This window comes from Festucalex cinctus, chromosome 6 (assembly GCF_051991245.1).
Source record: "Festucalex cinctus isolate MCC-2025b chromosome 6, RoL_Fcin_1.0, whole genome shotgun sequence".
Taxonomy (NCBI): domain Eukaryota; kingdom Metazoa; phylum Chordata; class Actinopteri; order Syngnathiformes; family Syngnathidae; genus Festucalex; species Festucalex cinctus.
The window spans coordinates 18,816,613-18,841,536 of NC_135416.1; the positions used below are offsets into that span (position 1 = coordinate 18,816,613).

The window sequence follows — 24,924 nt, forward strand, 5'->3', positions numbered from 1 at the left end:
CTTGTGTTAAATGCATTTATCCATTGCTTTGTATAAATACATTTTGTATATTATTTTTTAATCCCGAGCGTTATGTTCACTTTATAAAAATGTGATTCAGTTTGTTTTGTAAGTTGCGTTTGTCAAATAAAGTTGTAATAATAATAATAATAATAATAATAATAATAATAATAATAATAATAATAATAATAATAATAATAATTGCAAAATTTAAAACTGCAACTTTAGAGCCTTGGACTTTGAGTCATTTTCTCAACAAGATTCAGATTGGTTCTAGTAAATTTTGATTTCAGCGCACGCACCGGTCCACAAAAGTACTCACACGAGGGGTCAAAAACATGATGTCTGCGGGCAACAGGTGCCCTCGGGTGCCTGTTTTACATGGCAGAGATTTACAGAAAGTGATGCATATTGATTGTTTCCTAATTATTGTGGGAAATCATTAAGAAGATTGTCTCACATAAATGAATATAATTAATTATTAAAAAATAACAGCAATATAACATGTAATACTAACATTATTAAAGGTAATTTGAGCAAAGTTGTTGTCATGTCCGCTCATTGAAAAGCATTGGACTTTGTTGTAATTTTATTTGTGAGGATTGTTTTGGTTTTTAAATGTGATGAAATGTTTGACTTTACCATCTGGTTTGTCCTCTTTCATATAAAAACTGCTTCAAACATCAAAGCGTATGTAGGGATGGAAGAATGTTGATTTGTTGTGATTGTATTGGTGTTAATGTTTAATGTTATGTTATGTTTGTCCTTTATGTTTCTGTAAAGCGCTTTGTGACAGCTCAGGCTGTTTGAAAGCGCGACATAAATAAAGTTGAGTTGAGTTGAGTAAAACAAATTGTCACGCCGCCACCAGTGGCGGTTCATGCTTTTGTTTTACAGTCATGTTCCTGTTTTATTTTGATAGTCCTGACTCTACTCTCACCCCAGGTCACTTACCCTTCCTGCAGCTCAATGATTACCGGTCCACGCCCATGATCAGCACCACCTGTTTCCAATCAACCCGGACAATAAAAGCCACCTTCATTCTCCAGTTAGTTGCTGAAGTGTCACATCTAAGTGCATGGAAGCGTCCTCACAGTCCTCGTACCACAGTCCTTGTTTGATGCCTTGCCTTGCCTTGCCTTGCCTTGCCTTGCCTTGCCTTGCCTTGCCTAGCCTAGCCTAGCCTAGCCTAGCCTAGCCTAGCCTAGCCTAGCCTAGCCTAGCCTTGCCTTGCCTTGCCTTGCCTTGCCTTGCCTTGCCTTGCCTTGCCTTGCCTTGCCTTGCCTTGCCTTGCCTTGCCTTGCCTTGCCTTGCCTTGCCTTGCCTTGCGCCTTTAGTTTGCCCTGGTTTCCCTCCCTTGTGGAGCGCCTTTTGTTGTCCCTGGTTTTGAGTGCCCTTTTTTGTATCTCCAGTTTGGAGCTCTTTTTGTTCAGCCTTTTTTCCCTCCTTGAGAGGCGATTTGAGTTTCGTGCGATTAAAGCTGCAGCCTTGTTGGCCAACTTACATTCTTCGTCTGAGTCCTACCTCCTCTCGTCGTGTCACAAATGGTGGATTGTATTGCTTTTGCCTGTGACTACAAACCAGACAGATTGTTATTGTTGTTAAATGACATTTCATCACATTTTGAAATTGAAATAATCCTCACAAATCAAATTACAACAAAGTCCAATGCTTTTCAGTGAGCGAGCGGAGAACGTCATTTCACCAAGACATTTTAACTGGTGACGTAAGAAATTTCGTAACTGCATTTGGGCACGGAAAGACAATTAAAAACATGATGATTCTTCAGTTTCTCACATTCAAAGTAATGTACAAACAGGGTATCTAATTTTATTTAATATTTTTTTATATATATTTTTGTATAGGATTACAATTCATTTCAAATATGCGTGCGTGCATAGTTGTGAAGCGTAGTGAGCAATATTGGACTTTCATTTAATTCCACTTGAAACATAAACCATAAATTGGACATTTGTGGCGATTGTAATAACTTTTGATGCGCAAGTGGGTTTTTTTTCCACCGACACCAAAGGTAAGTGACGGTACTTTGCTACAAGCACTTCGAGGATCCCTGTTTTGTCAACTGTTTTTCTTCTGATAAAGGGTTTGCAAAAAGGTAAGTATGCTTACAATCAATTTCAAAAAACCTGTGGTGTGTTAGAATTTATGCTTGTTTGTAAATAGAAGACTGTTGATGAATGAACAAACCATGTACGTCCTCTTGGAAAACTGCCAATCACAAGTGAATCTTACTGTAAATTCACTTGCATTTTATGATTCGTTAAATATACTTGATTTATGCCTTCTTCTTCATTCATGAGCAAAGCCTCTTAGTGTTCTCACATTTATTCTGCAGGTTAATGCTCACTGCAACTGCTGTCCCAACAATTCACCTGCCTCCACAAGACCAGCAGCAACTTCAAAGTCCACCTGTCCAGCGTTCAGTTAAAGGAGAAAGGAAGCGAGCGGTAACTGAGTCTATCAGCATGTGAAGAACAGACACCCAAGTGTGGAAGTCAGTTACTGCAGGATGAATCCTGTTCAAACAGCCATCATGTTGATGAAGTTATACCATCGCAGAGTGTGCTTAAAAGTAAGTTTGGTGGAGATGTTTGAGTCACCATGTACCTGCATGATTCAAATGTTGTGTTGGATGGACATGATAACTGACATTGACATGATGGTCCTATGACCACCATTAGTGATAATCATATGCATCCATTGATTATAATCAGTTTATCTTTTCATTTTGTTCAGAGGGGCAGACACTGAAGTATTGTCCTCCATGTGAGAAATGTAAGAAGAACGCTAATCACCGGTCCATTGATATAGTGTGACTTGGCCCAACCCCAACCCAAAAGAAAAAAAGGTCTGCACGCCACCGGTTGACACAGATATAGTCAAGAGGAGAGTGACGTGGATATGCACAGTGACCACGTCCCCAGACCAAGACGTGGAATATATTCAAGGAGAGAACAGTAATGAAGATGAACAGGATTCATCATATTCTGATGATTCTGTGTTGTTGACAAATGTCAAGTTTGAAGAAATCCAGTAAGATTGTCATATTTTTCAGTGTAAATTAGATTTTCACTAATGAAGGACATTTATATCACGCTCAATTGATTCACATTTGTCTCCTCATGCAAATTGTTTCTTATTGAAATATGTTTGCAGGAGCGATGAAAGTGAAGACCTTCATAAGCAATGCAAGTACTTGGCGTTCGAGTCCTACCTGATGACATACTTCGCTGTTTGTATCCTTTGAAAAGGCAGAAATGCCTGCTACCGCTATGTGATGGGGACACTGGTGAAGATCCAGGTTGTTTGCAACTTTGTGCTGTTTGTGGGATCAAGCATCAGTGGTGTCATCAGCCCTTTGTTAGGAACGTGCCTGTACTGAATCGCCTCGTCTGCTCAGCAATTCTCTTCACTAGAAATTTGCAAGGCTTGAAGAATGTTCAGATAAACATAATATGAAATAGAAATAATTTATTTTTGTATGATGTTTAATTACTTGTGACAAAAATATTTGATTTGGCATTTTCTGAAATTACTTCACACTTGATCTTTAAACAACAACTAGCTCAGTGGGTTTTCTACTGACGGAATGGCTCCAAACATGTATTCAGTCATGAGCATAGTGCTCTTATTAAATTGCTTTTCTATTTATTGATTACAGAATGCAAATAAATACACATGCTCCTTTTTAATTTGCTGGAAAAGTGGTTCAGCCGCTGGGATCTCACCGATGCAGTCACAATCATATGCAGCTTCCTGAGGACTGATCTCAAGATGAATTGACACGGAAACAGAACCATCATGCATGGTTGCAAAATGTCCTATCACTGTTACTACAATTTTAAAATTATGTTGAAACAGTTTAAATAAAATATTTCAACCATCACCTAATGGGTATTGTAAAGACTTAAACATTTTCAGAGAAACTGAGCAATTATTTTTGATCTATGTTACTACACTGGCTTGATTGGTATGATTGCATTTTTTACTAAACACAAATGAGTGTGTTTGTGTTGTCTGATATGTACTTGCGTGTGTATATTATTTTAAAGCAGTCATAGAAATCCAATATTGTAGCTATCACAAAAAATACTTATTTTATTATTATTTATTTATTTATTTATTTATGTATTTATTTTATTTTGTAGTTTTACTTTTGCTGGATTTTAGACGTCATGAAGCATTTGAATCTCTAGATTGTGCAGGTCTACTGTCATTAAGATTGTGGTCGATGGTTGTCAACAACGTGTTGTTGAAAAAATCATCACCACGTCTTGTTTCTGCATCCCGTCATGTGATTTCCTGTCAACCGTAAAGTTTGGGTGTAGCTTTCTTTTGTCAGATGATACAAAAATCTGACGTCTAATGTGAGCTGTTCAAACGGGACTTTGAAGAGCGATGTTAACGCTATCAGCCTCTGAGGAACTCAACGGCGATGTGCAAAACAGGATATTTTGCTTGAGACTGCGGAACTAACTTTTGTTAAGGCAAGATGGTTGTTCAGGAGAAATTGTTTTCGTGAGTAATTTTGCGGGACGGACATTGTGTGTTTGTACAATTTGTTGATAAGCGTATTCATTGGGGTAAAATGGAGACGAATGGCAACTTCACAAGACTCTTATCAGGTAACACAACGTTACATTCCAAATCAAACATAGGCTATCGGTGTGTGGGAAGAGGACCCCCGCCCCCTGACACTTAATTAAAACGTTTTAAACAGCTAAAGCAAAATTATCGCTCACTCATTTCACCCTGATTTATATATTTATTTGCTGCAGAAGAAAGCAATTGTTCCACGATGTCGTCAGACTCCTGTGAGTATAATCATGCAGAAATATTTGACCAACTGCCCAGCATCCAAGTTTTACGGTCTGAGCAGAGGAGGCAATCACAGGATGCTGCAGAAGTTGATGAGGGGCTCGGCCACATGTCCAAAGGACCCAGAGACAAAATTTCAAAACTGCCACTCAGGAATTTTACCATGTGCATTCAGAGAAAAAGACATGCGAGGTGGGTCGGCTGTCCATACAGGAATCTGTATGCTTCTTATTTTATTTCTTAACTTTTGACTGCAATTTTACATTGTTACATATCCTGCAATAACTGTTTGCTGGCTATTGTGTTTTAAGTCGTGTATATTTTTACACAGCTGCGATGTCGGACGTTTAATTATTATTATTATTATTATTATTATTATTGTACTACTATCGGGGTGTTTTAGGAACATGATGCAAACCAGCAGCATTGGTTTGTGGGAGTCATGGAGGCGGAGCCAGGCGGCAAACACCAAGAGGGTGTGGGCTAAGGTGGGAGGAGCTATTTCAGGATTGCGACCATGGAGGCACACCCTACATGTCATTAAAAGTATGTAAATATCAAAGGTATTACATTGTTCAAATCAGACGGCGGTGCATTTGGTACCTAAGCCTTCAGTGGGATTGATGAACGTTCGCAACAATTAATACAGGGTGAACCAAAAAACAGGAACTTTTTAACAATCCAATAAAACTAAGAGTGATGGAAGAAAAAATATTTTATTAATTGTAATTGAAACCTATGAAATGCTATGAAATGTTGTGAAATTAAGAGAATAGCCTGTTGACAGTAAATGAATACAATTCCATGGTACAAATATTATAATTTAGGTTTCAAATGTCGGTCAATGCTTCTGTGTAGGCCAATAAAGAAGGGCTTTCTGACCCTCACTTTCCACTACTGGTTCATACAGTATTGATGATGATGATGATGATGATGATATTATATCATGCAATAACTTTCATATTGACTGATCTGTTTCAGGTCGCTTTGGTGTGGGCGTAAATGCCTATTTTGTATTCCTCCGATATCTGATATACTTGAACGTAATCCACTGTGCTCTCATATGGGCTTTTATTTTGGGGCCTACAATATTTTATGGCAGAGGAAACAAAAATGGTGAGTGAGTCAGCCAATAGATTAGTATGACAGGAAAGAAAACATAACAGACTTGGATTAACAATTAAGTATTTGTTGTGTGTGAATTCACAGACACGTTAAAGTTTGGAGGCAATGACTCAGTTCTGGATTTCTTTCTGGGATCGGTAATGTGTTTGTGTGCATGATCTGTTTTTATTCTATTTTGTTTTCACTGTAACTCTTATTTAATCTGCTCAGGGCTACCTGGATCGTTCTCCTGTCTTCTATGGTTTCTATACGCGTGGTTCACTCAATTATCCTTGCTTGAATACTCCACTGCTGTACGTCATTGGAATTCTTGCTATCCTTCTCCTCAGTGTCATCGTGGAGATCCGCAGGTCAGTGGAACAACAAATAATCACTGAGACAGTCATTTATATTTCTTTTTGCAATAGCAACGCTGGAACAACAGCAGTACTTTAGTATTCAATATTGATGAATAATTTTCGAGTCGTGTTAGCATGAGTGGTATTGCTAATTTACTGTGTTAAATGACAAAGTCTGTTCCGAGATACGACAACAGTAAATGTTCACAAATGCCCGCATTTTAACTGCTGTCGATTTGTCATTTTAACAATTTGTAAATAGAACGACCGTTGGCTACAAGCACACATGGATGCTGGGCAAGCGTTCCAGGATGAACGTAACCTATAAGATCTTTTGCGGATGGGATTTCACCATCCAGGATGCTGATGCAGCCATGATCAAGCGCAGCTTCCTGAGGAATGATCTCAAGGTGAATGCACATTTAAACATAATTATTTTTGTGATTCCAAATATCATGTGACCATTACCACAATTTTACAGGTTTAACGTACAATTTTGAATAAAATATCTTAAGTTCAACCATCAACTAATGGAAAACGTGAAGTAGCCTACATTTTCAAATATTTTTATGTCAACAAAACTGGGTCCAAGAAGGGATCATTAGCTGAGATTAGATTAATCTGGATCTCAGGATCTGGTCAACATCATCAATCAATCAATCAAACTTTATTTATATCGCACTTTCAAATGCAACTCAAAGTGCTGAACAATTAAAACATCCATAATACAATAAAAAGAAAAAAAATACCCCTCCCCCCATATCCTCATGATCATACCCACAGACCACAACATGGCGGGGCACAGAAGAACCCTATGAGGAAAGGCACCCAGGAGGAGTGTATCAACATGGTGGCAACACAAGTTATACAACACATAAATATGGTAGAATGTGTTTTATTTTTTATGTCGGGTTGGGGTGGGGGTGGGGGGTTTGGGCATTGACATGTAGTACTCCATTTTGAAATGTGGCAGGAAGCAGGAGAAAGTCTACGCAAGCATTCACACCTATAGATTATTTAGTCTTCAATTATACACTGTAAGTGAATTGAGTGTAAGGACTTAAAGTTACGCTGAAGTACCACAATAATATTACAAATAAATAGTATGAGGGCATGTAAAAATTACATTTGTGGTTTTGACACGCCGACGGAACTCACACACATCCTTCATCTTCTCAGCTATACTTGGAGGAGCAGCGTTTCTCCCAGCATGAGGCAAGGAGGACAGTGCGGCAGTGGGCGCGTCTCTACCTGCTCCGGATCATCCTCAACCTGTTCGTTGTGTCCCTTCTGAGTGGAGTGTTCTACCTCATCTACTACGCAACCGGAACATCACAGTCGATGGGAAAGGTAGCAGGAGTTCATGTTGACTTCTCGCTGTCAAGCCTTCTGTTTGCTGCCAACCAATCTCCATGTGTTCTCCAGAACAATCATCACTGGTTGGTCAGTCTCCTCCTCCAGTATCTTCCGCCGATCACCATCACTTTTGTGAACCTTTTCCTCCCTCACATCTTCCGCAAGATTTCATTTTTTGAGGACTATTCTTCCACCATGCAAGTTAATATTACGTTGGTGAGGTAAGAAGCGCAGCATACTACTTTAAAGGGGAGGTCAACGTCAAAAAAATGTTTTGACAATAATACGTTTTAAGCAGCCCCACAATTCTAAAAATCAAATTGTGTTTGTGGAATTTGATGAAGCAGCAAAATCTACTCGTTATCCATCTTAGACGACGGCCATTTTGCCACTTCCTATCGACTGAAAATGATGTTACAGTTGCTCAGGTCTCAGGTAACAACCATTTCAGCTCAGCTTCAGAAAACAAGTGAGTTGTGATTGGCCATTGCCTGAGCAGCTGTGATGACATCATCAGTCGACAGCAAGTGGCAAAATGGCTGCCTCCTGAGGGCTCCAGGTGGAGGAGTGGAATCGTCACTTGACTTCGGTGCTAGTTGGTGTGGGTTCACTTCTCCACCTTGGAGTCCATGTGTGGCTTACATGAATTAAGCTTGTGTGAGTGAGTGAGTGAGTGAGTGAGTGAGTGAGTGAGTGAGTGAGTGAGTGAGTTAAAAAAAAAAAAAAAAGGCCCCCTCCTGAGATGGATAAAAACAGCTGAATTTTGCCTGGTAACTCACATTCCACAAATTTAATAATAAATTCTGAATGTCATGCCTAGTGAAGTCACATGTAACAATATTGTCAAGAAATGTTCAAGGTTGACTTCCCCTTTAATGAAAGACTTTCATAAAAAAGTACATATATCTGAACTCACATTGTCTTTCTTTAGAAGCATCTTTTTGAAGCTTGCTTCGCTGGGGATCTACTTATTTTTTGTCATTACAACAACAAGTGAGCAAGTAAGATGTGTTTTACTTTGCTGACAATTATTAAATGAACCAACACGTTTGCTCAGTCATGCACATGGCAACTGATGATTGTCTCCAAACGACATGACTGTGAAACTCTATGAGGCTTTTTTTTTTTTTGCTTAGAATGTGAGCTTCATTCACAATAACACCCAGTCAATGTTTCTTATCTACCACTGCATATAAAAACCTAATTCCACATTTGACCTTGTTTTTTTTCTGTCTCATAGTGCACGGAAAATCACTTTGGAAGAGAAATGTACAAGCTCTGTATCTTTAACTTCCTTGCCACTTTCTGCAGCGCCTTCCTTGTCAACTACCCCAGGAAGTGGGTTTGTTTTACATGCCCTCTTTTTTTTTTTCTTTTTTTTTTTACTTTAAGTTCAAGTACCAAAAAACTTGTCTAATTCCGGGACTCTCTGTTATTGACTATCAGGCTGGTGCAGGAGAAGTTTGGCTCATCATTACTGGCCCGGTTATTGGGGAAGCAACATTTCTTGGTCCCCTTCAATGTGCTGGATCTGGTCTACGGTCAAACTGTGTCATGGGTGGGGGTCTACTTCTGCCCTCTGCTGCCGTTGATAGGAACTGTCACGCTGATGGTGACGTTCTACATCAAGAAGGTTGAAAATACAGTCTATAATACAGTTTATTAGCATCTTGCTAATGAGCAAAAAGAGTCAAATTAACTGAGCTCAATGCATTCTCTACAACATGTTAACGTAATCACTGTTGAAAAATAAGAAACTGTCCATGTATATGGACAATACAATGATTGAAATACAATATTCACATTTTCATGATGTCAGTTCACAGTCTTGCGGTGCTGTGTGGCAGAACAGAGGATGTTTCGAGCCTCCAACTCTTCCGTTTTATTCCATTTCATGTTGGTGCTTGGCCTTGTCATGGCTGCCACCACGCTGGGCTTCACCCTCTCGCAGCAGCAAACCTCACTGGACAAAAACATGTAATGTAATTTGATGATGATGTTGAGGCTCTATTTTTACATTTGTACTACTGATCAATTTTATGAAGTGATGGTTCATTTGTGTGGCAGATTCTTTCAACATTCCCCCTGTGGCCCATTTGGAAATGGACAAAGTGTGTTTAATGTGGCGGGAATGTGTGTGGAAAGTCTTCCAAGCCTGGCACAAACCATTATCCAATACTTAACCTCTGAGGCTTTTGCACTGCCACTCATACTTGCTGAGATGTAAGTCACCCACTTACTCAGTAGATTGAACTGCCATCAAAGGCCTTTGTTATGCAAATCTGGCCTATTTATTCAAATGCTGCAAAGAAACTGCACAAAGTAACACAATTTCCGGCTGGTTGATTTCCAAGCTGTTCTAATTTGAAACCCAATAATGTGAAGTCAATAAATGTGATGTGAACGTTTTAAATAGAATAGACACATGCATACATGTGCAAAGTGAATTTCGAGCATTAACTCATTCACTGCCTTTGACAAGTATACTTGTCAATTGTATTTTTTAGAGCGGTGCTAAATGGGGGCGAATCTGAGCATGCTCCACTGGAAATATCAAACTTGGAAACAACTTTACTGATGCCCAACCACCGGTAGATGACATCATTGCCCCATTTTATAGGAAATAAACACAGTTTCAGAGTCCATGGGAGAAATGGCTGTATTTTGGCAAACCTACATTTTTCTGCTGTCAATTATAAAAGAACGGGACGGGACAAAAAGTAGGGAGTCTATTCTGTTATTTGGTAGATTCGGTTTATATATAATTATTGAATGTAATATCACGTGAGTATTGGAAATGTAAAAATTTTCTATAATGACTGGCAGTGAATGAGTTAAGAAACTGAGGACGAACATGAATAATAAAGTTGAATCAAACATCAAATATCCACAAAATGTGCCCCCCAACTACCACATCCCTCCCCAAATATGAGATACTTACAATTTTGCATTGACCAGAAGATGAAGATGACAACTGTATGGAAGAATGAGAAGTACATTCAGACAGACAATATATTTACCTCTATACAATAATTCAGTCAACCAGTGCTAATCGCGGGGGCGAGAGAAAATCCGTGTATAATTGACACCCAATGAAATGCATTGTGGGATGGGAAGTAAAAAAAAAAAAAAAAAAATCTTCAAAAAATGCTGACAAACATTCGATATAGGTTTTATATATATATATATATATATATATATATATATATATATTTAAACCATAGTATACTACAAGTATAATCTGTAGATCGAAAGGTATAATGAGAAAATCATTTCCAAAACAAAGACCCAAATATAACTTTATAGTTTAATACCCTATCCTCACAGTTGCTGACACTTACCAGTTATTTATTTTGTCAGATCTGCTGGCAGTGCCGAAAGTGAAATGTAACTTTCTGTTTCCTCAGTATGATCTTAATCTCCTATATATCACGAGGACGAGCCAATCGAAAGACTATTGAGAGACTGAAAGATATGCTGGTGATGGTAAGTCATGTCCATAGGCCTATCGATTGACAGGACAGTATTGTGCAGAAGTACATTTGTTCTTTTCGGCATGCTACAATATGATTCCATATGAATATTTCTCAGTGTATGAGAATACAGCCAGAAAACACACTTTGTCTTCATGGGTAAGGGACCGAGCCCGAATACTGAAAATCCACAGCTAATGGGGTTATAATTGCCCATAGATTCTGCAACATAATGGCAAAACACTACTTTTTTTTTTTTTTATCAGACAGGGTAATGTTATGAATAAACAAACTCCTCATCTGACTAACATTGTTCTTAGGCATCAAGCAGCCTTTCATATTACACAATATGATTATGTACCATGAACATTCAGGAGAACAATGTACTTTAGTTACTGTAGTAATTGTAAAATGTAGTCTAATGCACTAAACTAGTTCCAAAAGATGTATTGTAAAGTTAGTTATTAGCTAAAACAAAGACAAAAACCCGCAGGTAACAACACCCATGTAAAGCTGCAGGATCTAAATGGAATGGAAACTGAAATAATGTTGACTTTTCCTGTTATTTACTAATTCAAAAGCTGTGAATAAAACAATTAAGCAGAAAGAGTAGCCAGACCTTTGCATAGTACTGTTTTTTTTTTGGTATTTTTTTAACAACTGCAGCAGACTTTATTATACTGTTTGTTTTTCTTTGCCTTCACAGAGCAGTTCAGATAAGCGTTTCCTGGTGAAAAAGCATGCTACAATGTTCCGACATAAAAATATGGCCTCTCTACAAGCTAGGAGAATGACCTCTCAACCCACATGAACAGGACTATTGGGCCTCCTTCCACGGAAACTGAAACATTTCACTTACCCACACAGCATTTGAGTATTACATCATACTCTAGTCTACATGTTCTTGGCCAAGTAAATGTAAAAAACAATGTAACATCCTTTATTATTTTTGTATCATTATTCTGTACTAATTGTGCTTCAAAGATTAATAGAAACATGCTAATTTCCTTGTGATTTTGTAAGCCTAATTAACATTCAAAATAACTGATCATTAAAGCCATCCGTGATGCCAAAGATGACGCCTAAGTTGTTATCTATTTCTAACATGCGTATAGCAGCAGTAGAATTCATGCATGCACACGAAACAAACAGAGGAAAAAAAATGTGTAGTGATCAATTTGGAGCAGTGTTATGAGGAATCTACTCACACTTTTTTTGTTGCCTCTTCTGGGTGAGTGAAACTAGCTATTTAATTGCTAAAGAAAATGAAACGTGGTGTTTCAAATTATTTTGCTATATGGTGTTATACTTAATTTTTCTAAAAAAAAAAAAAAAAACAAAAAAAAAAAACAATGCCATTTACAATTAATAAAAAAATGTTTGCTACTTAATAATTATTTTGGCTTCTAAAATAATCAGTTTTTGACTAAACCAAGGCAACATTACTCCAAATACGTACCATGTTCCAAATTAGCGTGCTCAACATTTTCAAAAAATATATGTATAGGTTGGGGGGGGAAGTCTGCCATATATTATTGCATATTAAAAAAAAAAAAGACATTTGTCAATCAAATAAAATATTAAAATGGAAGGGCCATGTCGATTGGTAGAAAACAAAAACTAAAATTGTAACAAAAACAAAAATCTTTCACGTACACCATTTAGCCCTAATAATACGTAACAGCCGCGACCCTTGTGAGGGATAAGCGGTCAAGAAAATGGATGGATGGATGAATACGTAACAGACTTTGCCACAATAAATAGAAATTCCTTCAATGACTAATATATCATACATTTTTCAGGTTGGGGAAATATAAGGAGCAAGTGATGATCAACATATTTGATACACGGCATGTTTATCACATCCTTGTTCAATTAGTTTAGGAGCTTTGGCTGTATACTACTACTAATAATACTAATGTCTACAACCAGAATATCTATATTATAATATAGACATTCCCGGAAAATCTGAATAGCTGTATGTTCTCTTAAAAAAACAAACAAAAAAAAAAACATCTTTTTGATAATTCCACACAACTGCCTCATTCCCTCCCAAAAACATTCTTTACAATAATACATTTTATGCAGCCCCACTATAAACATGATATTCTGTTTAATATTGTGTTTGTGGAATTTGATTAACCCCTAACAAAAATTCATTTGTTTTTATCCATCTCAGGAGACGGCCATTTTGCCACTTGCTTTGGACTGAAAATGACATCACAGTTCCTCAGTGCTGAGGTTACGACCAATCACAGCTCACCTGTTTTCTGAGTTTAGTCATGTGACATTCGCAAGCGAAGCCGTGATTGGTTGGTATCGGAGCCCTGAGCAGCTTTGATGTCATTTTCAGTCTGCAGCAAGTGGCAAAATGGGCGCCCTCTGAGATGGAGAAAAATGTGTGGGTTTTGCTGCTTAACTCATATTCCACAAACGCAATATTAATCAGAATGTTGTGTTTAGACTAGTTTGGGTCTATACAAAATATTGTAATGGAGATTTTTTTTATTTACAGTCCCCACTTTCACCAACAGTTTCATGTATGTAACAAGTTGCAGTGCTTGTCATGGATTTCCTCAGGTGCATCAATGGCTTCTCACCCAGTGCTGAATGGTCCGAACATGACATACCTTCGTTCACAAGTGTTTTTCCGATGTATCGCACCCGACTCCTCTCCGCCTATCACATATGAACTGAGAAGGGATGGTCTCCTGATTGACGCGAAAACGCATCTCCAAGAGGACCAACCTGCATCATTCTTGCTGAAGGCGACTGTGAGATCCGAAGGGTTGTACCATTGTGAGGCAAAGACAAAAGAAAGCACGGGAGCTAGCAATAGCATCAGCCTGAGTGTTGTTAGTGAGTATCCAACTAAAAGATGCTCATTTAAGTTGATGTTCACGCTAATCTACTCCCACCTACGTCTCACTTGCAGTTCCAGCATCTAACACCAGGGTGAACTCTGACCCATTTCCCGCGGTCCTTTATGAGGGATCCAGAATGGTTTTGAGCTGTGACGCTACAAAGGGTTCCCACCTCTCCTACACCTGGTTTTTCAACAGGATGCAAGTTAGTTCTGCTAACTCTACTCGGCTGCACATGTCTGGCAATAAGCTTGTGATGGAAAGAGCGAATCCAGAGCATGCTGGGTACTATTCATGTATGGCATGGTCCAGGGTGGGGGATGTTCAAAGGTTTTCCAGCAGCTCGGAAGTCAAGGTGGAAGTCAAAGGTACGGTAAATATTGCTAGGGAAAATACAGTTCTGTCTAGAAGTAGGTCAAGTGACAATTTGGCTAACTCAACTTGTCATCTCTCATTCCTTTCTTCCCTTTTCATGCATAGTCCATCTTATAAAACCGGAGATCTCTCTTTCCATCTTCAAAGAGGGAACCAGTTACCGCGGTAACGTGACCTGCTGGTCACTTAGAGGAAGTCCTCCAGTCAATTTCTCTCTTTCAGTGGACAACAAGATAGTGGCCTTTGTTATAGCGTCGACCTCTGTCAGTGCCTGGTTCAGTGTTGCAGTGGTCCCCGGGTTAGATATGGGCGTGGCTCAATGTTGGGTGAAAAATGAGGTGCAGGAGTTGATGAGTGAGCCTCTGACGCTGGAAGTGGGTATGAGCAACGCGTGTGGAGGGAATATCCTTATTGCTAATTGGGATTGTTGCATCAATCCAAACCTTCTTCTCTGCTTGTCCAGTTCCAGTAGGCGGTGACGTAAACATTGAAGTTGAATACCTCTACACATCGGACTCCAAACTGGCTGCAGCCAAACTGACGTGTCACGTCAGTCGAGGGTCTTTTCCCTTCGTCTCTTGGTTTTTTAATGACTCCACCCTTCCTGCTGAGCCACAAATGGATTCCCAGGTGCAGCAGGTCCGGCCTCAGTATGCCCTGATGGACTGGAGACGTACTCTTATTCTGGCCAATCTGAACCCCGAAGATTCAGGGTATTACCGATGCAGGGCCAGGGACAGATATGATGACTCCGGTACCTGGCTGGAGAGTGGAACTGTCTTTGTCGAATTCAAAGGTGAGATGTTCAAGATGACAATACGCGGATTATCTGCCGTTTGTTGGACTTTGTGTAAGATATATGTAGCCTATGGTATACACCAAATACAGTGGAACCTAAAGTTGCTTGGCAAGCTGGACAATATGTTTATGTAATAAGAATGAGTTCCTTCCAGGTCAAACTGGCCCGTTGTGAACTCCTTTCAAATGTACAGGCAATGTGATTAAAAAACCAGGACAAAAATGCAGATCCTCAGCTCTACACTGTATCAACTGCCAGTGAAGTTATAAAGTACAGTTGTGCTCAGAAGTTAACATACACTATGGGTATGTAAACTTATGAGCACAACTCAATAGTATGACTTCAAATCTCATCTTCTGTCATTTTACAATTGCATAGAATTGACAAGTTATATTATTTAGTCATTGTTGCGCAGTACTGTACAGATACTATATACAGTTGTGCTCATAAGTTTACATACAGTTGTGCTTATAAGTTAACATACCCTTTGGGTATGTACCGGTAAACATATGAGCACGACTGTATATGCTATCAGTGAAGTTATAAAGTACAGTTGTGCTCGTAGGTTTAAATTTGTATATAAACTTATGAGCACAACTGTATAATTGCCAACTAGTGGTGAATGGTGATATATACACTTGTGCTCATAAGTTTACATACAGTTGAGCTCATAAGTTAACATACCCTATGGGCATGTAAACATACCCTATTAGTATGTAAACGTGTAGCAGAACTGAATAGTATACCTTCAAATCTCATCCACTGTCATTTTACATTTGCAGAGAATTGACAAGTTATATTATTCATTGTTGTGCAGTACTGTACAGATAGTATATACAGTTGTGCTCATAAGTTAACATACCCCATGGTATGTAAACATGTGAGCACGGCTGTATATGCTATCTGTACAATACTGCACAGCAACTACGACACAATATGATAACTTGTTGATTCTCTGCAACTGTAAAATGACAGAGGATGAGATTTGAAGGTAAATTGTATTCAGTCTGAATAGCAAGTATACTTGGATCCCATTTAATGGTGCATCAAGACAGCAGATCAATACTTTATTTCTCCCAAGCTATGGACTCTATTTCAAAAGCATTACGCTAGACGGTAAAGCACATGTGATGTCTTTTTATTTAAGATTTGTGCACCCTTTCTTGATAATGCACTTCAATTCACAACCAGACTGGATGCTTGCCAAGGCACCCCAAGAAACGGCATCTCCTGAAACATCACAAAGTAAAGAAATATCTTCGATGCAAGCAATTTAAATGCGGCTTTACAATTATTTAAGTTCAACTGTTGTTCTTGTTTTGTCTATTACACAAGTGACCACGGAGATCATTGCCATCATATTCTGCTGCTTCCTCCTCCTCATTTTGGCAATTAGCAGCTACTGTGTGTTCATTATGTTTGACAACAAAAAAGGTGAGTGTATATATGTGTATATGTGTTGGTATAAGTGAAGATGCAGAATTAAATGTGAATTTTTCCGCCAATCTTACACAGGTCTTCGGTCCAGTTCAGCCCCAAAGTAAGTAAATACACTTTGCTACATATGACCAAAACTGTTTGTTAAGGATTCTTCCTTTCAGTGCCACTTCTGTTGTACTGCCTTTGTATATATCGTCCACTTGGAGGGCAAGCAGGTTGATACATGCTCAACAGGCTGCAGTATAAACTCTCAGGTAACACGAGAAAGTAAAAATGTCTCCAGAATAAAAAAATATATTTTCTGCTTTGAATGGAAACTCGAGATCAAGTTGTTCCTTTTTGTTGTTCTAGATTATGAAGATCCCTTGTATGAGTGTGCACCTTCAAGCATATTTTCACTCGTTCATTTCATTTCTTCTTATCATTTTCTGCTGTCAATTCTCATCATATTGTAATTTACATATTTTTGTTCACCCATATTGCTTATGAGGACATTAAAGTAATCATTTATTTACTTAATTTAAAAGAGCAAGATTACTGTACATTTGGAATTGCTGACAAATAAATTATGAGTTAAAAAATTAGGTGTTGTTTTTTTCAATTCAGCAAACATGATTTTTTACTGATATGCACAATATGTTGTTGGAATGTGAAATAACACAGTATGAGAGGATTGGTCCATGCTGTACTGTGATAGAGGCGGCTATGGGCGGGAGGTGAACCATTATCAGTTATTCGCACATTTCAATGAACTGCGTGTTTGTGTGTCTTCTTCGAAAACTCATGCCTCGGGCCGTCTTATGACAACATTTATTAGGAAGATTTCCCTCAATATATTCTTCAAGAATGTTTCCATACCTTCTTCTGGGCCTGCTTCTGGGTATGTAGAAAAATTCAAAGTGCACTGCAGCACTCATTTGATCTTTTTTCAAACTTGTCTTGTCCGTCTTAGGGACATGTTGCTGTAGCAACGAAGACAGTAAGTGAACTCTTCGTCACAAATGTGCTTTATTTGGTGAGTTTTTTGAGGAGTTTCAAATCGCAATTTTGATTAGGTATGAAGTTGGGACGTCCAGAGTTGTCCGGCCCTTCATTGGCTGTCGTGAAAGACATTATCACCTTTAATTGTCTTCTGTCCATCTACCCAAAGAATGAAACGATTCTCTTGGAGTTGTTCAAGTGAGTATTTTATGATAAAAACCAATAGCAAAATGTTTTCTCTCTTATACAAACTTGTAAATCCCTCAAATTTGTTTTCCCAGGGAGGGAAACCGTGACAAGTTGCTGGGGTTTTACAGTTCATCGACTGCATCCTTTCCCCTTATAGTCAAAACTTCTCACGAGGGCAACCTGGAGTGTGTGGCCAGAGCGCAAAACAATTCTCATGTGGAGCCTTCTGTCAGCTACACACACAGCCTCAAGGTCATTGGTGAGTGTGAAATATGTCACACCTGGGGCGGTTCTAGGGTAAAAGGTTTAGGAGCGTGGAGTTCCCGGTGAGGCAAGATCATTTTTAACTGTTTTGTACATTTTAATGCAAATTCATTCCCACATTTATGAAAGAGAAGTATAAATCTTTTTAATCAGCTTGTCAGTCACACCTTAACTTTCAAGGGATGCTTTCCCTTTTTAGCAATTTTCAGAAATAAAAACGTAATATTTCATCCGTAATTGATAAATTCATTATGTTTCATGTGAAGGTATTAATTGTACACATAAAGGTAATAATCTTCCATGAACAATAATGAAGTTAATTAGACAAAATACACCACAAAATCAGAAATAGTTACTTGAAAAACCTAGTAAAAAATTTTCACTCAGAAATTCTAAGTACATTTTACAAGGAGAGTTTTGAGTACATTTTACCAGTTTATTAAAAAAAAAAAAAAGTTACTCAAGCATTGAGGAACAAACTCATGACCATCACAGCTTGGGAGACAGCAACTCTACCACCTGAGCCATGCCACTCTTGCTGTTTGCCACTATACTGCATTGTTGGTGTGTCCAAAATGAGACCAAAAAACAGGTCTCTTGGAAATACAAGGATACTGCCTAACAAGTTCAATACATATATATATATATATATATATATATATATATATATATATATATATATATATATATATATATATATATATATATATATATATATATATATATATATATATATATATATATATATATATATATGTATGTATGTATGTATGTATTACTAAAAAGGTTTTTTTTCAAGTACAAATTACTCTGGCTTTCTCTGTCTGTCTCTCTCTCTCTCTCTCTCTCTCTCTCTCTCTCTCTCTCTCTCTCTCTCTCTATTTATTATTATATATATATTTTTTTTTGTACAGTGGTACTAATCATTGGCTACATAATGGAAAAACTGAAAGGCAAATTTGCAAAAGTTGTCTGCAAGGTGGAATTTTGTCACCCTTCCTATGGAATTGTATTATGAAATATGCACAAGCCTAGACCAACAACCTAGTGGTGCGAGTAGCATCCTGGGTAAGACGAATGGCAATTAACTTTGCTGTTGAATATGCTCGGGGAAAAAAACGAGTTACAGTTCAAGAGCGACAAGTTTACTAGCAAGCTGAAGCTCAATTTAGGCCGCCGTGGATGACAGACAACAACTTCCCCTTTCCGCTAAAGCAAAACTTCTTGATATTATACTTGATAGCAAGTTGATTGAAAACTGTATCTGCTGAAGAACTCCAAAAGGTGCAGCGATTAGCATGTTTCTCTAAGCACGCTTCGTGGGTCCTACCGAATTGATCAGGTCTGGAAAAACCAAGTCATGTCGATGTGTGGGTGAAAGATGTTGGTTGCCATGGGGAAAAAAACAAAGACATTCGAAAGATACTTTCGGTGTCTAATTGGACATTCCAGGAAAGCAAACAACAGAGTACATGATCCATACTGTTGTCAGTCTTTTACTATGTCTGTTCTCCAGAGCCAGTTGCAGGTGCAGAGGTCATCATTCAATCAGGTGTGGAGGAATTGTTTGAGGGGAGGACGTTGGAGTTAAAGTGTACCCTGACAGCTGGAAATCATGTATCTTACAAGTGGCTAGTAAATGGTCAGCCTGTCTTACAGTCACCGCTCCGCATCATTGCACATGACCAGCTTTTCATCTACAGGTGAGCCATCTCCAAATACATTTTTTTGCCTCAGATGAGCATATAATAAATTTGAGTTAAAATATGATGTGCGTCACCCTCAGAACCACCTCTGCAGACAGTGGCTTATACATGTGTGTTGCTACCAATAACTACAACACTACAAGAATCTTCACATCCAACAGCTCAGAAGTGGAAATCACAGTCAAAGGTTAACGATTGTTGCCAACTTCCTGATTTTAGTTACTTTTCTGACACTTCTTGAGTCTCTTTTTTCCCCAAATAAAAAAAAGCTGCACTCCAAAACTCTAGTATATTGGAGACTTCAGAGACGTCCGAATCTGAGGCTCTCTCCAAAGCAGCAAATGTTCGACCCGCCGTATCACTATAGCTAATATAATACACCCCTATCTTATACCTAATCCCTCAAATACTGATAGTTAATCTAGTAATTTCATAGTGAGTATTAGCTGTATATTAAGATAAAGAATGTAAAGCAGTGAATTGTTTCTTGTGTTAAAATGGATATGCATTGAATTTGATCTACCACTAGGTGGTGGTAGCGTTTGCTGTTGGACATTGTTGTGCATTCGAGAAGGACAAGAAGGAAAGGATGCGGTTGTATTTTTCTGTTGTGCAAGTTGGAGTAAAGAAAACATAACACAAACTTCAATGTCACGTACATTTTTGTATTGCAGAAACCTTTAGAATTAGCCCCGGAATAATTTCTTGGTTGTTTAATGTCACACATGATGAGTGGGCAGACACTATGTAAGATGGCGCACTGTAGTTTTCTAGGTATGTGGTTGGAATGGACTGAAGCTAAACAAACCCTATTTCAACATCTTCATTCCGTCAGATGTGGTGTCCAACCCTGCCATTTCCTTCAAAGTGCTGAAGGAGAATTCCAACAACTATTTTGCTGTAGTCACCTGCCAGTCAACCAGAGGGACGCTGCCCGTCACCTTTTCCCTCTACAACAGCACAGAATTGGCGTTTAATGTGACAGTTGAAGAGAGAAAAGTAAACTTCAAGGTTCCATTGTTTTTGGATAGACACTTAGGATGGCTCCAGTGTCAAGCCAATAATGGTGATGAGGTTGCATACAGTCAATGGTTGCCTTTACAAGTTGGTAGGTTTGTTTTTCCTAGGTGATGCCAATTATGTGTGACCGACTATTTTTAACAATTCTGTCTATTCTCAACAGTAAGTGTTGGTGGGCCAGTGATGATGCACTATGACTATGATATTGGACAAAACTATGCTGTAATTGGCCTGAGGCTTTACTGCAAGGCAAGAAAGGGATCTCATCCACGGTACCAGTGGTTCCTCAATCAAACTCTTCTCCAAGGTCGAGGAAGCTTTTACTACGTGGTCAATCAGCCACCAGACCAGTCTATCCTGCTCCTGTCTGTCGGGAGGAGCAGTACAGGGACGTACCATTGTGAAGTGTCAGACATCTTTGACAACACCACTGCCATCAGCAGCAATAAGCAGTATATTGACAAAAGAGGTAATGTCATTCTGGTCTTCCTTCTGCTTGGATTGAGCTGAATGTTTTTACTTTTTGGTCCTCTTTCTCCGGTCTCTTTCTTGTCCACCTAGTGCTCAATCGTCTCCCTGTTTCTGTGGTGGCTGTCGTCTTTGGATGCTTCACTTTCTTGGTTGTTTTGGTCTCTGCTTGTTGTTTTGTTGGAGTGTTGTTCAGTAAGTACACAATATTGCTCTGGTTTCTCTTCTTCTAGAGTGGTGTAATGATGTTAAACTCTTGTTTCAGGGAGAAGAAAGATGGGAAAAGAGTCCCTGTGAGGTTTCTTTCCTTATTTATTTATTTTTTTTTTACAATATTGTTGTCCAAGCTAAATGTATTTATCACACCGATTTAAAACCAGAGACTTCCAGAGCTCTTAATCTGCCATAATTCTTATTCAGATGGGAAGTAGTAGCTATGTAATCTTGATATTGCTTCTCTAGAGCCTCTAAATTTTGAATGAATAAATACTACTATATTTTCATGACCATAAAGCGCAGTCTAAGTTACCGGTGCTATTTCTGTGCAGGCACAGTTAAACATACGCTACCTCAAAACATATGTTAGCATGCTTTCACGCTAAAACATACATTAGCATGCATTCTAGTATACCTTTAGAGATTTCCCTTTACAGATTTGAGAACTCGGTGCATACACAAGGCTCACCTATAGGCACATTGTCGATGTTTGAGAAAATTTAAGACTTTTAAGTGCACCTTAAATACGGTAGTCAGAATTTTAAGCATAGTAACAAAATAATAAGTAGATGCTAGCCAGTCATCTGCAAGTTATTTGTTGTTACTTTTGTCTTGCAGTGTGAGCCAGGAGATGGAGGCATTTGCTGCATATGAGGATGACCTGGTTTGTCCAATTTCTGGGTCTTTTTTTTTCTATTCTTTATTTTAAGAAAAACAAAATTTACATAGACTCTGAACACATGGAGATATCAACAATGTTACTCTATATGCTAAAACTACTACCTAAATCTACGCTTGCAGGAAATATCAGAGTACTGCGAGGACAATGAGGTGGTGATGTCAGCCAGATGTGATGAGTTCGATTGGGTAAGCTCAAATACAGATATAAAGAAAAAGTACATGGACCCTATGGAATTACTTGGATTTAATTGCTCCTAATATGTGAGCTGAACTGTCAAAAGAATTGTCAACTGGCACAACACTGGAAATAATTTAAAAAGTAACTCAGAGATAATCTATGAAGAAAGTTTGGCACTGTTGCTACTCTCTCTAGGAGTGGCCATCATGTAAACATGACTGCAAGAGCAAAGTGCAGAATGCCCAACGAAGTGAACAAGAATCTTTGCGTGGCGGCTAAAGATATGCAGAGATCTCTGCCTAACATCTCTGTTGACAACAAAAACATTTGCAACAGGTTTGACATTTGCAAGAGTGCCTGGATATCCAATAGCGCGACTGTGCAAGTTTGAAACCAAGATGAAACCAAACCAAAACTTCATAAAACATGCAGTGGACTATTTATGTGCAGTGGTCAGGAAAAACATGAAAATATGTAATTGTGTGGTATTAGTTTAAGAAAAACTGCGTTTGGCTAATGTTGTGATTTAAACAGATCAAATGTATAGAATCTTAGTAAAGTAATTCCAAAGAGTTCATATACTTTTTCTTTCAACTGTAAATGTCACTCCAACAAAGCAAATGGTCTCTTGAGTTGCGGAATGTATGTTTTCGTCAGGTATCAAAAACCTCTGAAGATGATGCGATGTTTGTGGATGAACTAGCTGATGAGCTCTAAGAGATCAAGCTGCTGGTTTTTCCTTCTTCTGTTGTGAACAAAATGTTTGCTTATGAAGCATGTGCAGTCAAAAGGACACGGGCGAGTGGCAGTTTCTCTGTTTGGCCCATAGGCATGAATGTAGCCCACTATTGAGGGTGCTAACGCATTCTTAAAATAAATCTATGCAACCCCAAACTGTGAGAGATCTTAAGATTTTAATTGCTGTATGTCCGGATTTTTGTTTTGTTTTTTGTTTTGTTTTGTTTTATAAATGAGGTAGAGAACTGTTAAACCCATACAATACTTGGTAGAAAGTACTACTACAACGAATACAAAAAACAGGATTGGGCTTTGGGTTCAAAATAATGGACCATTTGTTTTCTCTCTCTCTCTCTCTCTCTCTCTCTCTCACCCTCTCTTTCTCTGTCTTCCTCTCCCTCCCTCCCTCCCTCCCTCCCTCCCCCCTCTCACTTAGAAACGTGAAAGAGAAAGATGCCAGATAACTCTAACTAATCTACACAATTATTTTTCCTTTACAGGTTTGCCACATTATTATCACGTGGTGTTACGATGCAGAGCTCATATAGGGCTTGATAATTTCTGGCCCATACAGTCTGAAAAACACGTAAATGTCAATCATGATTCACGCCCACTATCTGCTAATGCTGTGCTCATGAGAGATAGACATTTTGAGATGTTTAGAACTGTACTGTCGTATACTATTGTAGATTCTTTCTTTCTTTCTTTCTTTCTTTCTTTTTAAACCGCATGTTCAAAATAAAAAAATAAATCAATTGAACAACAGTGTTTACATTCATTTTTCAAATGAGTCTATAAACCAGATGAGGAAATAAGCCTACAGCAAAGCCTTGATTTACGAGTTTAACTTGCCCGTGTCACAACTCAAAACACTTGTATCTCAAATCACCTTTCTGTTGAAATCAATAGAAACGCCAGTAATCCATTCCATCACCTCAAAAAACACCAACAAAAAAAAATGTTTGATTGTGAAACATTGAAGATGACCAACTCATCCATCCATCCATTTTCTTCACCACTTATTCCTCATAAGGGTCGCGGGGGTGCCGGAATCTATCCCAGCCGGCTTTGGGCAGTAGGCGGGGTACATACAACCTCAACTGGTTGCCAGCCAATCGCAGGGCACACAGAGATGAATAACCACTCACAAGCACACCTAGGGACAATTCGGAGCACCCAATCAACCTGCCATGCATGTCTTTCGAATGTGGGAGGGGACCGGAGTACCCAGAGAAGACCCACGCAGGCACGGCGAGACCATGAAAACTCCATCTAGGAAGGCCGAAGCCTGGACTCGATCGTGCGTCCTCAGCACTGGGAGGCAGACGTGCTCACCACTCCTGCTGCATAACCATCTCAATTTAGCCAAAATAGTATTCATCGTTTTTTGAAGAGGATTAAAAAGTATTGTTATACACAGTAATACTGTATATGTGTTCAACTATCAGTGGCTTCAAGGTCGATAAACTGCAACATTGGTGCTATTTTTTTATGTTGGCACTTGGCAGAGATCTGTGATAAATGCATTTGTCGATTCACAAAATTAGTAAAACTATGACATACAGCAGTGGTGTCAAACATAAGGCCCGGGGGCCGGATCAGGCCCGCAATGGGGTTTAATCCGGCCCGCGAGATGGTTTTGTAAAGTTTTAAAAAAAAATAAAAAAAATAAAAAAATAAGTAATGTCGGCCCAATTAATCAGCCGGCCACAATCAAAGCTTATAAATTCATAATTACACAAGTAAGTCTCAGTTGAGCAATGCAACTTAAACATGGAATTGCTCTGAATGTCGTTATTTTAAGCACAATTTAAAGTTAATTTGTTTAAAAAATAAAAACATGAATCAAACACTAACATGCTGAATAAGACACA

The 24,924-nt window shown here is 38.6% G+C and overlaps 2 protein-coding genes and 1 long non-coding RNA gene across 16 annotated transcripts; 2 read left to right on the top strand and 1 right to left on the bottom strand.

Moving 5' to 3' along the window:
• The first annotated feature begins 4,304 nt into the window (after positions 1–4,304).
• tmc8 (transmembrane channel-like 8) lies at positions 4,305–12,207 on the top strand. Of its 8 annotated transcripts, none has more exons than XM_077524510.1 (17): positions 4,305–4,646; positions 4,800–5,031; positions 5,243–5,385; positions 5,821–5,955; positions 6,049–6,101; positions 6,175–6,314; positions 6,565–6,712; positions 7,482–7,652; positions 7,728–7,745; positions 7,824–7,879; positions 8,590–8,659; positions 8,899–8,996; positions 9,105–9,291; positions 9,478–9,635; positions 9,726–9,881; positions 11,066–11,144; positions 11,838–12,207. In XM_077524510.1, exons 1-17 carry the CDS (start codon positions 4,610–4,612, stop codon positions 11,940–11,942), a joined length of 1,986 nt encoding a protein of 661 aa, XP_077380636.1. In that variant the 5' UTR covers positions 4,305–4,609; the 3' UTR covers positions 11,943–12,207. The 8 variants fall into 8 exon arrangements, with proteins under 8 accessions (XP_077380636.1, XP_077380634.1, XP_077380635.1 ...); XM_077524509.1 differs by having other exon boundaries at positions 4,309–4,646; positions 4,800–4,835; positions 4,901–5,031; positions 7,728–7,879; XM_077524511.1 differs by having other exon boundaries at positions 4,309–4,646; positions 4,800–4,835; positions 4,916–5,031; positions 7,728–7,879.
• On the bottom strand, positions 9,281–14,029 carry LOC144020751 (uncharacterized). Its single transcript, XR_013283960.1, has 3 exons — positions 13,762–14,029; positions 10,600–10,632; positions 9,281–9,621 (listed from the first exon to the last, which is right to left on the bottom strand). It is a non-coding gene; the product is annotated as an uncharacterized LOC144020751 (long non-coding RNA).
• LOC144020750 (Fc receptor-like protein 5) lies at positions 12,226–23,206 on the top strand. Of its 7 annotated transcripts, XM_077524517.1 has the most exons (14): positions 16,730–16,863; positions 16,961–17,489; positions 17,562–17,588; positions 17,665–17,788; positions 17,872–18,038; positions 19,560–19,746; positions 19,830–19,936; positions 20,585–20,857; positions 20,933–21,238; positions 21,331–21,432; positions 21,503–21,530; positions 22,072–22,117; positions 22,255–22,320; positions 22,970–23,206. In XM_077524517.1, the coding sequence occupies exons 2-14, from the start codon at positions 17,456–17,458 to the stop codon at positions 23,027–23,029; spliced, it is 1,527 nt and encodes a 508-aa protein (XP_077380643.1). In that variant the 5' UTR covers positions 16,730–16,863; positions 16,961–17,455; the 3' UTR covers positions 23,030–23,206. The 7 variants fall into 7 exon arrangements, 6 of the variants coding, with proteins under 6 accessions (XP_077380645.1, XP_077380644.1, XP_077380642.1 ...); XM_077524521.1 differs by lacking the exon at positions 21,331–21,432 and having other exon boundaries at positions 16,729–16,863; XM_077524519.1 differs by lacking the exons at positions 17,665–17,788; positions 17,872–18,038; positions 19,560–19,746; ... (6 more) ...; positions 22,255–22,320; positions 22,970–23,206 and adding exons at positions 12,226–12,362; positions 13,712–13,990; positions 14,067–14,363; ... (3 more) ...; positions 16,505–16,603; positions 16,685–16,709 and having other exon boundaries at positions 16,771–16,863; positions 16,961–17,664.
• The last annotated feature ends 1,718 nt before the right edge of the window (positions 23,207–24,924 follow it).

What these genes read in the sequence shown, in the direction of transcription:
- tmc8 (XM_077524507.1), top strand. Translation starts at nt 4,610, where the DNA reads ATGGAGACGAATGGCAACTTCACAAGACTCTTATCAG. An exon ending in GTCATCGTGGAGATCCGCAG is followed by an intron (nt 6,315 to 6,564) that starts GTCAGTGGAACA and finishes ATTTGTAAATAG; the next exon opens with AACGACCGTTGGCTACAAGC. An exon ending in TTACAACAACAAGTGAGCAA is followed by an intron (nt 8,660 to 8,898) that starts GTAAGATGTGTT and finishes TCTGTCTCATAG; the next exon opens with TGCACGGAAAATCACTTTGG.
- LOC144020750 (XM_077524516.1), top strand. Translation starts at nt 13,624, where the DNA reads ATGGAGATTTTTTTTATTTACAGTCCCCACTTTCACCAACAGTTTCAT. An exon ending in TGTCTTTGTCGAATTCAAAG is followed by an intron (nt 15,167 to 16,360) that starts GTGAGATGTTCA and finishes ATTCACAACCAG; the next exon opens with ACTGGATGCTTGCCAAGGCA. An exon ending in TATGTTTGACAACAAAAAAG is followed by an intron (nt 16,604 to 16,684) that starts GTGAGTGTATAT and finishes AATCTTACACAG; the next exon opens with GTCTTCGGTCCAGTTCAGCC.